The 12,887-nt window shown below is 51.1% G+C and overlaps 1 protein-coding gene across 7 annotated transcripts in view; it reads left to right on the plus strand.

The window, feature by feature from the left end:
* USP2 (ubiquitin specific peptidase 2) overlaps nt 1-12,887 on the plus strand; it is a 71,830-nt gene that overhangs the window by 38,727 nt on the left and 20,216 nt on the right. For all 7 annotated transcript variants that reach the window (XM_054005690.1, XM_054005691.1, XM_054005694.1 and 4 more), the window contains one exon: nt 5,021-5,144. In XM_054005690.1, coding sequence (XP_053861665.1) covers nt 5,021-5,144 — 124 coding nt within the window. The remainder of the gene's footprint in view (nt 1-5,020; nt 5,145-12,887) is intronic.

Here is a 12,887-nt window from a genome sequence, read left to right on the forward strand (position 1 = left end):
TCCAGCAGCACATGCAGAGCATTAGAACCAACATAACAGTTGGGATTACTAATAATGACAATGATGGGATGAAAAATTATATTTAGAACCGCTGACCAGGTGGGCTGCTCCTACAACACTCTGCCCCTTGATCTATTACAGTAGTTATTGTAGGGCACAGGTGATTTGTTGCAGACAAACTAAACAGTTAACCAGGTGACTAAAACCATTACAATTAACTAAACACCAGATATAACAAACAAATGCAAACAATCAATTGTGAGTACAATAAAACCATCACTATTACAATAATTGGATACATTGACAAACAAAATGAGGCCCAAGTTTGATGCTGCAATAGTCATCAAATAAGAAGTCACTGAGGTCAGGACTTCCTTAAGCAAACACAACAAAAAAGATTTTGTAAGAGTACCACAGATGTCATGCAACGTTAAGTTGATGTGTACTTTAACATTCAGTTGCTAAAATGTTGCAGAATCTCCTATTCTTAACAGTTGTTCTCAAGAGGTCTCTGGGGACCTGAAAGATGGGGCCCTACAATCACAGGCCAAGGTCTTACAGATTATGGGGGCCCATGAACTACCCTTCAGGGCTTGGGGAAGTAGAACCAGAGTGCATAGAGGAAAGTGTGGAACAATACAAAAGTATCAGTAACAAAACCAACAAAAATGATTAGAGAACCTAACAAAAAATAAACCTGATGCATTGGGGACCAAAGTCTTTTGCATAGAGGTGGATGGGATTGATAATTTGGTTGGAGATGGGGGAAACAGAGGAAAAAGCATTTACCCTGTTTAGTGTAGTATTTTCCTGTTTATCTGGACCCAGTGTTAGCACAGGACACCCACCAGGGACAGACACAGAACATGCAACACAGACTTTGTCACAACACTATAACCATGGTATTTTATAACTCTTCAGCTGGTACCAGCTCTCCTGATGTTCTGGTTCAGAGCCTGAAAGATAGACGCTTAGAAACAAATTAGCACAGTGTTCCCACCATGGCAGACCCTGCTCAGTCTCTGCCACAGTATCCACTATTTAGGGCTGCACAAATGTTTATTAAATTGTGCATTTCTTGTGGGTTAAATTATTCCTTTTCCCCACTAAAAGTAACTTAACACTTCATCTAGAACAAAAATTGTTTTAAAATCCCCAGCCACTTTGCCATGGGTTGGAGGTCTGAGGCAGAAGCAGGCACTGTTGTAATGGCATTTTGGCCCTGGGAGAAGGAATTTACCCAAATATCCCCTTCCCAATATCCAGAGGGGTCCCAAAAGTCCGCCTGTTCTGGGGTCTCCAGTGTCCCTTCTCCTGATGTTACTGCTGCAATTTGTTTATTGGCAAATATTTCTTTCCATTTTTTTCCCCCTTTTTCTTTTGTATGCTGCTGTAAGATTTGAGTTCTGTTTTAACTCTGTACACCGCATCCTTAAGGGCATCTAACTGGGTTTGGGTACTGTACTAATGGACAGACATTTTCATTTTTCTGCTTTTGCAGCAGAGGCTTGTAGATCTTGGTGCAGTTTTGTTTTCATTTTTACATGTAGCCAATTGAAGGAATACCTCATTACAGGTTATCCATAGAAGCTAAACTGCAGCTGCTTCCCTTTTTTTCCCTTTTCCATTGGAGTGGGGGGTTTAGTTTACACTTGGTCAGACCAAGGGCTGTGTCCGAATTTTTGCAAGAGGTGTTTAAAAGGTGTGGGGGGTTTTGTACAAGAGGCAATATTGCCTGTTTTTTTTTTTGTTTTTTTTTAAGGATCTCTTTAGATGGTGTTTTCTTAAACATTTTTCAACAATTGTGAGCAACCACCAACCACAACACAAAACCAAATTGATAAATATCAATCACTATAACCCCTAATTCCTAAAAGAGCAATTTATAACTCCTGGACGAGCAATTTAGACTATCCAAACCTAAACTCCTATTTCCTTCAGAGTTTGTGGTTAATTGAAAGTTTACAATCTTTTGCCTGTAGTGCCAGGCTTACTAAAGCTGGCACTTTATTAATAAAGTGAACAATTAAACAATTTCATTCATCAGTTCTACACCCTGCCTGCACCCCAACCCCCTGCTGCACCCCCTTCACCCCAGCTCCCTGCCACATCCCTCCTGAGCCCCCTCCTGCACTCTGCACCCCCAACCCCCTGGCCTGAGCCCCCCTGCCACACCCCAACCCTCTACCCTGAGCCCCATCCTACACCCCTCCATGCACCACTGCCCTGAGCCCCCTCCTGCACTGTGCACCCCACCCCCTTCCCTGAACCCCCTTGTACACCCCACACACCCCCATCCCAATCCCTTGCCCTGAGCCCCTTCCTGCACACTGCACCCCCTCCCTCACCCCAACCCCCTGCCCCAGCCCTACATTCATGGTCCTGCAAGCAATTTCCCCACCCATATGTCACCCTCAGGCCAAAAAGTTTGCCCACCCCTGCCTTAGAATCATGAACTATCATTTCATGCTCACTTTCACCCAAGCTGCCTTCCACTTGGAAATTCTCAGCTGGCTCCTCCCTGTTAGACAAAATCAAATCACTTTCTGCAATAAAAAGTTAACTCCAATGCATTCCAAGAACCTGGTGCATAATCTGTGCCCTGCTGTTTCATTTTCCCAGCAGGTGTCTGGGTAGTTGAAGTCCCCCATCACCACCAACTCCTGTGCTTTGGATGATTGTTAGTTTCTTTTAGAAAGGCCTCATGTACCTATTCTTCCTTGTTAGGTGGTCTATAATAGACCCCAGTCATGACATCACCCTTGTTTTTTACCCCTTTTATCCTTACCCAGAGACAGGTCTGCCTCCCACTTCTATCTCAACCTCAGGCAAATGTAGATATCTTTGCTACACAAGGCAAAACCACCTCCCTTTTTCCCCTGCCGGTCATTCCTTCACAAGCTGTACCCTTCTATACCAATATTCCAGTCATGAATTTTCCACCCTAGTTCATGACACCTATTCTATCATAGATGTTATAATTCATTAGCATTTCTAGTTCTTCCAGTTTATTCTCCTTGCTTTCCTTATCATACAGACAGCTAAGAGGTTCATTTGATTTCCCCTCTATAGTCCCTCTCATCTTTTGTCCCTGCTGTGATTGCCCATGTTCTTCCCCAATTCTGACCCTTCACCCCAGTCTCCGTGTTTTGGACTTGCCTGGGGGCTTTTGTCTCCTGTCCCCCTCACTAGGTTGAGGGTCTGGATCCAAAAATACTACTCCCCTTCTTTGTAAAATGGACCCCATCTCTACTCAGCAGTCCTTCTCAGAACAGCATTGTAACAGATTGAGTACTCACCAGCATAGCACCTCCTGCTGGTTACCTCAGGAATCGCCTTTTCAGCCCTGGAACACCTCCTGCTGGCCAGTGTCCCTCCTGCCTCAGGCCCCCACCATGTCCCTCCTGGACCCTGATGCCCCTTTCCCTTGGGGTGCTGCCCACAGCAGTGCCCCTACTCTCTGGGTCTCCCCTCCCAAGGGAACCCCAATCCCCTATACTCACCTTGCCTCAGTGTCTACTACCAGTCATCATCTAGTCCCTTCTCACCAGAGGCAAACTGCTGTCTGTGATGGCCACTCATCATTGGCAAGGCAGTTGGACCTGCTGCCTTTCCCTGCAGCCCCAGTTCCTTCCTAGGCCTTCCTGTCAGACCTCAGCCTGGGAGGTCACCAGGCCTGAGCTCCCCAGCTCAACCTGCTCTGTCTAAGGTACCCTTTGATCTTTCAGGTAGCTAGGTCCAACACTCTCTAGAGCTACAGAAGGACTGACTGCTGTCTAGCCCTGCAGCTCTTTTATAGGGCACAGCCTAGCCCTGATTGGCTGCCTCCCAGCCTTTTCTTATTGATTCTCAGCCCTCCCCAATGGCTGGCTTTTAACCCCTTCTAAACCGGAGCGGGGTGACTGCCCTGCTACAAGCATCCTATGGTAGAGGAAGCTGAAGCCTTCCTGGTGACACTATGACTGTGCAGCCGTGCATTCACCTCCAGGACATGTCTATCTGTGCCCGGGCCCCTACCCTTGACTGGAAGGATTGATGAGAACACTGCCTGCACCCCCAGCTCCTTCACCCTCACTGCTAGAGCCCTGTGGTCACTGCTGATCTGCTCGGGGTCATGGCTTCTCCTCCTCCACCACCTTTGGGGGAGATTCCTCAACCCTCGTTACCAGGGTAGCATATTGGTTTTTGATCTCTATGGACAGTGGGTTGGGAGCAGGGGTGGAACACTGCCAGAACTAGCTAGCAGCCAGCTGTCCCGCTGTTCCGGAGCTGTTTCCTCCTCCCTCCGCGGTGCTATTGCAGTTCCCTGCAGCTGGATTGCTTCCTCCGCCTGGGGGGGTCTCCATGTGCACGTTTTCAGTGAATTCTTCCTGTTTCACCGATGCTTCTCAGCCTTGCCACCTCCTCCAGTAGCTCTCCCATCTGCTTCCTGAGAGATTTTACCAAGGGACACCTCTCACACAGGATGGTCCCCCCCAGCTTTCTATGACTGGGAAATGCAGGCCACAGTCTCTGCAGATCCACACCAGGGCCTAGGTAGAAGCGTCCTTGGTCGGGTTCTCTGTCTGGACGCAGGTGAGAGGGAGGTGCCAGGAGCAGTGTTGGTATTAGCCACAAGGCCTTTCCAGACCGTGCTGATTTTATTCTTTCTCCCTCCAACAAACTCCCTCCCAAACTCCCCGGTTTGCATGGCACAGACTGCCTGGGTTCTCAGCCTGGGGGCTGCAGGCAGGTCTGGCAGAGTTACAACCCCACTCTTTGAGGGGGGATCCCCAGATGTTTCTGTTCTAATGGGCATTCTCCCCCATCTGAAGAAGCCTGAGATCCCCTGCTCTAGAGACACAGATTAGATGAGATGATCCTTCTCTCCAGTGCCCTCCAGTGATGTGGCCTGAAACACCAGATTGAGGTGGGCTTTCCCAGCACCCCTGGCACCAGGGCCCCTTTCCCAGGGATCTCACCCACAGCTGGAATTGTCCTGTCTCCTGTTGCCATGGTTTCTCTTCTGCCTCCCCCGCAGTGTTTCATGAACTCGATCCTGCAGTGTCTGAGCAACACGAAGGAGCTCCGGGACTACTGCTTGCAGAACCAGTACGTGCGGGACCTCAACAGCAACAGTCGTATGCACACCGCACTAATGGCAGGTAAGGGGAGCCAGATGCCTGCAGCGGGGCTGGGAGATCCCAGTGCTCCACCTGGCCCATCCCTTTGGCAGATTGTGGGCTGAGCCGGGGCCCACAGCTTGGCCTTTCAATACAGCTCCCCTCCGGCGAGTGACCCTGTCTAAACGGGGCTCCCAGCGTCTTGGCCCTCTGGCTCCGTGTCAAGAAGATTTTCCTGCAAAACTCTCACTAGGATGCGAGAGTCATGCTGGCTCTTTTCTTCTCACATCTCCTGCCAGCCCCTGCCCTCGGTGACCCCTTTGCCTCACCATCACTAGTCTACCTGCCCGAACCCATTTGGAGACACTAAGGGGTAAACCCATCAACTAGAAAAAATTGGTTGCTACCACATGTTAGTCACATATCTGATGGTCATCAGCAGGATGTTTGTAGATGCTGGAAGTGGTGTTATTTTTCTGTATCACATGATCTTTAAAGGTTCCTAGGCATCCAATGTGGAAAAATCACAAAAATGGCCATAACGCAAAGAAACAGGCTAATTTTGTCCAAAATTGTCAGAAAACTTCTATGCACTTAAAATAGCAGTGTTTTGGAAAGTATGGGACATATTTAGTCCCAGGTGATATATTTTACACATTTCCCTGTACTTGTTTGCCTGAAGTTAAAGCAAAAGGCTGTAGTCACGTGACAGTATGAGTTTGTTTGTACCATGTAATACGTCAAAATATTTGTCATTATCTGTAGAATGGACTGATTGGGGAAACCGTTTTCTGTGTGCTATTTTTATAAGTTACACAGATAACAAAACCTCTAATCTCTCAATATAAAACACAGTTTTCATGTTGTCTGCTCAACTGGAGACATACCTCTAAAACACACAGATACAACTATAGTTATCTTCTTACTATCACTGAATACAATGACAATCCATGTGAATGCCTTATAGAACAGTAATGACTCTTAGCAGAAGGGTTGTGGGATGTCTTGTCTGACTATATTGTGTGATTAACAAAGTGTAGCCATGTGCTCTCAATGTAACCCCTACTGCTAACGAATGGCTAGCTAATGCAGCACCCCTTCGAGCTATATTTACTCACAAACATAGTCTCAATAGTATGCAGATAGTTGAAATATTTCTGCTCCCCCGCCCCGAGAGTGTCTGTTAGATAATCTGCTGCTACACTCGTCCCTGTCACAGCTGCATGCATGGGAACGCAGCAAATCTTCTCTGCGGTGGTCGCATCTCCTCATTCCACAGGCGCTCTCCCAGCTACACTACACAAAGGGAAGGGTGGCTTCTGGAGCAGGCAGCAGCGTCACCATGGTAGGGATGAGCTGTCCTATGCAGTCTGTCATCCATCCAGGGGTAACAGGGGACACTTGAAGATACCGAACTTGTTTCATGATTCCATGTGAGCTGATAATTTGCAAGTTTCAGGTGCTGCCTGAAGGAGGCCACTGTTGGTGGTAGTTTCTCACTTGTTTTGTTCTTCTTAGCAAACAACCCATAGCCCACATTATCCAGAGATGCTTGCTTGTACTACAGCACAGTGAAGATACCCGTGAGACACCAGGTGCCGCCTCTAAAAAATTTGTATGACATACCTCTCAACTGAAAGGTCAAAGTGCCTGGCGAGGAGTTAGCATGGGTCCCTCTGTGGTCCAGTGGTTTGTATGCTTTCTTGTAGAACGTGGCAGGTGTGGGTTCAAATCCCCTTTATGCTCCCTGAGAAGGGATTTGAAGTTTATGGCCTACCTCTCAAGCGAATGGCCTAAGTGCCTGGCTAGGAGGTAGTGGGCTGTGGGGTCTCCCTCAGTGCTTTCTGTTGAAGGTAGGACACATTCAGTAAATATTACATGAGAATTGGGCCAGGCGCTGTGTGTGATTCCTGCTGTAGTCCTGTGGTCTGGGTACTTACCCAAGCAGCGAAGAGGTGCTGGTTCAAATCCTTCCCTGGGATGGGATGGGTGTCTCAATCTCTTACTGCTCAAACCTTCCACTTTAACTATATATTAACCGGAGCAAGGTAAGCTCTCATGTCCCTCTATGGTATGGGGGTTAGGGTGCTCGCTTAGATTGCGAGTGACCCTGGTTCAACTCCCTGCTCTGTGGGACAGGAGGGCCTGTGGGGTGTGAGAGGAGACCCCCTCCTAGCTCAGCAAGAGGCCTGTCACAGGGCCTCTTGCTCTTTTAATTAAAGGGGCTTTGCTGCTGAGCAGTAAAACCCCCTCTCTCTCTTGTCCACCATGATCAGGATACACGCCCAGGTTGTGGCAGACCCCAGGGCACTCCCCTGCTCTTTTGAGGGGTGTGAACTGGGGGCCGCCACCTCCTGGGGAGAGTCACTGGTGAGCGATCCCTGTCCGAATCCCCTCTCCGGCCCAAGAAGACAATGGCCTCTTGAGAAAGAGAGGGGGTTCGGACAAGGATGGCCCACCCTAAAGGACGGTCGCCTAGGAGGCAGGAAATCCCTGTGCAAATCCCTGCCGAACAAGCAGCTGGGGGATTTGAACCAGGATCTCCCACAACCCAGGCGAGTATCCTAACCACTGGACAAGAGAGTGAGGGTTGCCGTGAGGCCGGCCCAGAGCACATTTAACTAAAGTGGAACAGCTTCAACAGGCAAGAAGGAAGCAGGCCATTCCCTCACCATTAGGGAAAGGTCAGGGGACATGCCCCAGGCGAGATTCAAACCCACATTTCTGGCACCCCAGGCACATAGCATGACCATCAGCCTACAGAGGGCACGATAGCAGAGTGAGGCCCAAATACCATTTAATTAAAGTGAAACAGCTTGGACAGGCAAGAAGATAGGCACCCCTGCTGCTACCCCGGAAAGATGAGCACGCAAGTGCCAGGAGAGATTTGAACTCACACCTCCCCGCACCCCAAGCACGTAGTCTAACCATCAGCCTATAGAGGGAAGCATGGCAGCCTCTGCTCGAGCAACCCTTTAATTAAAGTGGAACAGCTTCCACAAGCAAGAGGGTAGCTGCTCCCCCAGGACAGTACCTGAAAAAGCAGGGAACACTCACCAGGCCTGCCTTATGGCCCCACCTCAAGGCCTTTTTAGCATTAGCAGGGGGAATTGAACTCACAGCACACACATCCTACACACACAGCCCAACCACTGGACCAGGGAAGGAATAATGCTTATGTCTTTGCCCAAACTATAGTTAATTAACGTGGAACACCTTCTACGGGCAAAAAGCAAGGGGGCCTATCCACCCTAGAACCGCTGCTGAGGCCCTTGCAACAGGCAAAGAGAGGATTTGAACCCACAGCGGCCACAAGCTAGCCCTGTACTCTACTCACTAGACTACACAGGAAGGTGCTTGGCTTTCTGACCCAAATAATACTTCATTAAAGTTGAACAGCTTCACGAGCAAGAAGAAGGGACCACGAGACCCCCATCGCTAGAGCCGCGGAACCACAGAACATAGACAGGATGTAGGAGAGCCCTCTTCAAACCCCCCCGCCCACCTGGGAGAAAGGGGATTTGAACGCGCCATCCTCACAGTCCCTCTGTGAAGCCTAACCACGGGATCAGAGAGGGAGCCACAGCGTTAATTGCGGCCAGGGGCCATTAATTAAAGTGTAACAGCTTCAACTGAGGGCGCTCCCATCACTGTAGCCCAGGGCCCAATGATTAGGGCACTCAGCCGGGTGGTAGGTGAGCCCTTTGCAAATCCCTCGCGTCCATCAGGCGGAGGGGAGAGTTAAGAACGGGAACGGGCAGATTGCATCAGACCAATGGCCCAGCTAGCCCACTGTCCTGTCTTCCCACAGCGGCCAACGCCGGCTGCTTCAAAGGCAACGCACAGAAGAGGCCAATTATCAAGCGATCCGTCCCGTCGGCCCCTCCCAGCAGCTGGCAGTCAGCGGGCTAAGGACGCCCCGAGCGCGGGGCTGCCTCTCTGACGGTCTTGGCTAACGGCTACTGATGGACCCGTTCACCACGCACTTTCTCATGCTTTTTTCAAACCCACTTACAGTTTTGGCCCGCCCCACGTCAATTGGCGACGGGTTCCACGGGCTGACTGTGCCTTGCGAGGCGACGTACTGCCTTTGGTTTGGGTTAAACCTGCCGCCTACTAATGCCAGCGGGTGACCCCTGGTTCTTGCGTTGCGTGAAGGGGTAAATAACACGTCCTGAGTCATGTTCTACAGCCAAGTCATGATTGTCTAGATCTCTATCAGAGCCAACCGTAACTGTCTCCTTTCCCAGCTGAACCTGAAGCAGCCCCCGACCCCCATCAAAGGCGAGGCCCCTAACCACGAGGTTAAAAGTTACACGGGCGGCCTCTGCCTCCTTCTCCCTGGGCTGTTTTGCGGGGCGTTCGACAGGTCCCTAACCATCTCACACGAAGTGGGTTAGGCACCTAAGTCACCTGAGGGGTTCCTGGCCGTGGCCGGCAAGCAGAGGTGGGGAGGGGAAGACGCTGGGTCAATTTCCTTCTCCCCGCCTGATGAGCAGGGAGTTGAGGAGGGCTCTGCATTCTCTCAAGCGTGAGCCCGATACTGAAGTAAAGGCCAGCCTGAGGAGGCTCGCTCGTTGTAGCTTGTCGAGGCTGTGCCACGTTCATTCCCTAGTAACTGGCCAGGCCTGCTCCATGAATCCCTCTCTAGTCCAGTGGCTTGGGTACTTACCCAGCATGTGGATGATGCAGGTTCAACTCCTTTCTCAGCTTGCTGAGAAGGGACTTGAAGAGCCATCTCCTGCCGCCAAGGTGAATGAACATGCAGCTGCTGGACTGAGAGGGGTTCTCATTGGGGCCTGGCAATGGCCACGTCCAATTTTTCTGCTGCAGTTGTTCCACTTTTGTTACATATTCATTGGGTTGTAAGGTTAGCAAGCAGCCCTGTGTGGTCTAGTGGTTGGGGTGCGTACCCAGCCTGTGGGAGGTTGGGGTTCAAATCCCCTTTATGCTGGCTGAGACGGGATTTGAACCTTGATCTCTTACCTGGCAAGTGAATGCTCTAAGTGCTGGGCTAGGAGGTATTCCAATGTGCTGGCTCCCTTAGTGTTTCCTATTGAAGGTGGGCCAATGTCATTAGGTAATTAAACACTCACTGGGCCCCACCACCCCCGTGAGTCCCTCTGTGGTCCAGTGGTTTAAATGCTTCCCTCCTAGACGGGGACAGGGGTGGGTTCAAATCCCCTTTATGCTCCCTGAGAAGGGATTTGAAGTTTATGGCCTACCTCTCAAGCGAATGGCCTAAGTCCCTGGCTAGGAGGTAGTGGGCTGTGGGGTCTCCCTCAGTGCTTTCTGTTGAAGGTAGGACACATTCAGTCAATATTACATGAGAATTGGGCCAGGCACTGTGTGTGATTCCCGCTGTAGTCCTGTGGTCTGGCTACTTACCCAAACAGCAAAGAGGTGCTGGTTCAAATCCTTCCCTGGGATGGGATGGGCGTCTCAATCTCTTACCACTCAAGCCTTCCACTTTAACTATATATTAACCGGAGCAAGGTAAGCTCACAAGTCCCTCTATGGTACGGGGGTTAGGGTGCTCGCTTGGATTGTGAGTGACCCTGGTTCAACTCCCTGCTCTGTGGGACAGGAGGGCCTCTGGGGTGTAAGAGGAGACCCCTCCTAGCTCAGCAAGAGGCCTGTCACAGGGCCTCTTGCTCTTTTAATTAAAGGGGCTTTGCTGCTGAGCAGTAAAACCCCCTCTCTCTCTTGTCCACCATGATCAGGATACACGCCCAGGTTGTGGCAGACCCCAGGGCACTCCCCTGCTCTTTTGAGGGGTGTGAACTGGGGGCCGCCACCTCCTGGGGAGAGTCACTGGTGAGCGATCCCTGTCCGAATCCCCTCTCCGGCCCAAGAAGACAATGGCCTCTTGAGAAAGAGAGGGGGTTCGGACAAGGATGGCCCACCCTAAAGGACGGTCGCCTAGGAGGCAGGAAATCCCTGTGCAAATCCCTGCCGAACAAGCAGCTGGGGGATTTGAACCAGGATCTCCCACAACCCAGGCGAGTATCCTAACCACTGGACAAGAGAGTGAGGGTTGCCGTGAGGCCGGCCCAGAGCACATTTAACTAAAGTGGAACAGCTTCAACAGGCAAGAAGGAAGCAGGCCATTCCCTCACCATTAGGGAAAGGTCAGGGGACATGCCCCCAAGCGAGATTCAAACGCACATTTCTGGCACTCCAGGCACATAGCATGACCATCAGCCTACACAGGGTACTATAGCAGAGTGAGGCCCAAATACCATTTAATTAAAGTGAAACAGCTTGGACAGGCAAGAAGATAGGCACCCCTGCTGCTACCCCGGAAAGATGAGCACGCAAGTGCCAGGAGAGATTTGAACTCACACCTCCCCGCACCCCAAGCACGCAGTCTAACCATCAGCCTACAGAGGGAAGCCTGGCAGCCTCTGCTCGAGCAACCCTTTAATTAAAGTGGAACAGCTTCCACAAGCGAGAGGGTAGCTGCTCTCCCAGGGCAGTACCTGAAAAAGCAGGGAACACACACCAGGCCTGCCTTATGGCCCCACCTCAAGGCCTTTTTAGCATTAGCAGGGGGAATTGAACCCACAGCACACACATCCTACACACACAGCCCAACCACTGGACCAGGGAAGGAATAATGCCTATGACTTTGCCCAAACTATAGTTAATTAACGTGGAACACCTTCTACGGGCAAAAAGCAAGGGGCCTGTCCACCCCAGAACTGCTGCTGAGGCCCTTGCAACAGGCAAAGAGAGGATTTGAACCCACAGCGGCCACAAGCTAGCCCTGTACTCTACTCACTAGACTACACAGGAAGGTGCTGGGCTTTCTGACCCAAATAATACTTCATTAAAGTTGAACAGCTTCACGAGCAAGAAGAAGGGACCACAAGACCACAATCGCTAGAGCCGCGGAACCACAGAACATAGACAGGATGTAGGAGAGCCCTCTTCAAACCCCCCCGCCCACCTGGGAGAAAGGGGATTTGAACGCGCCATCCTCACAGTCCCTCTGTGAAGCCTAACCACGGGATCAGAGAGGGAGCCACAGCGTTAATTGCGGCCAGGGGCCATTAATTAAAGTGTAACAGCTTCAACTGAGGGCGCTCCCATCACTGTAGCCCAGGGCCCAATGATTAGGGCACTCAGCCGGGTGGTAGGTGAGCCCTTTGCAAATCCCTCGCGTCCATCAGGCGGAGGGGAGAGTTAAGAACGGGAACGGGCAGATTGCATCAGACCAATGGCCCAGCTAGCCCACTGTCCTGTCTTCCCACAGCGGCCAACGCCGGCTGCTTCAAAGGCAACGCACAGAAGAGGCCAATTATCAAGCGATCCGTCCCGTCGGCCCCTCCCAGCAGCCGGCAGTCAGCGGGCTAAGGACGCCCCGAGCGCGGGGCTGCCTCTCTGACGGTCTTGGCTAACGGCTACTGATGGACCCGTTCACCACGCACTTTCTCATGCTTTTTTCAAACCCACTTACAGTTTTGGCCCGCCCCACGTCAATTGGCGACGGGTTCCACGGGCTGACTGTGCCTTGCGAGGCGACGTACTGCCTTTGGTTTGGGTTAAACCTGCCGCCTACTAATGCCAGCGGGTGACCCCTGGTTCTTGCGTTGCGTGAAGGGGTAAATAACACGTCCTGAGTCATGTTCTACAGCCAAGTCATGATTGTCTAGATCTCTATCAGAGCCAACCGTAACTGTCTCCTTTCCCAGCTGAACCTGAAGCAGCCCCCGAGCCCCATCACAGGCGAGGCCCCTAACCACGAGGTTAAAAGTTACACGCGAGGCCTCTGCCTCCTTC

The sequence above is a fragment of the Malaclemys terrapin genome, chromosome 15 (assembly GCF_027887155.1).
Source record: "Malaclemys terrapin pileata isolate rMalTer1 chromosome 15, rMalTer1.hap1, whole genome shotgun sequence".
NCBI lineage: Eukaryota > Metazoa > Chordata > Testudines > Emydidae > Malaclemys > Malaclemys terrapin.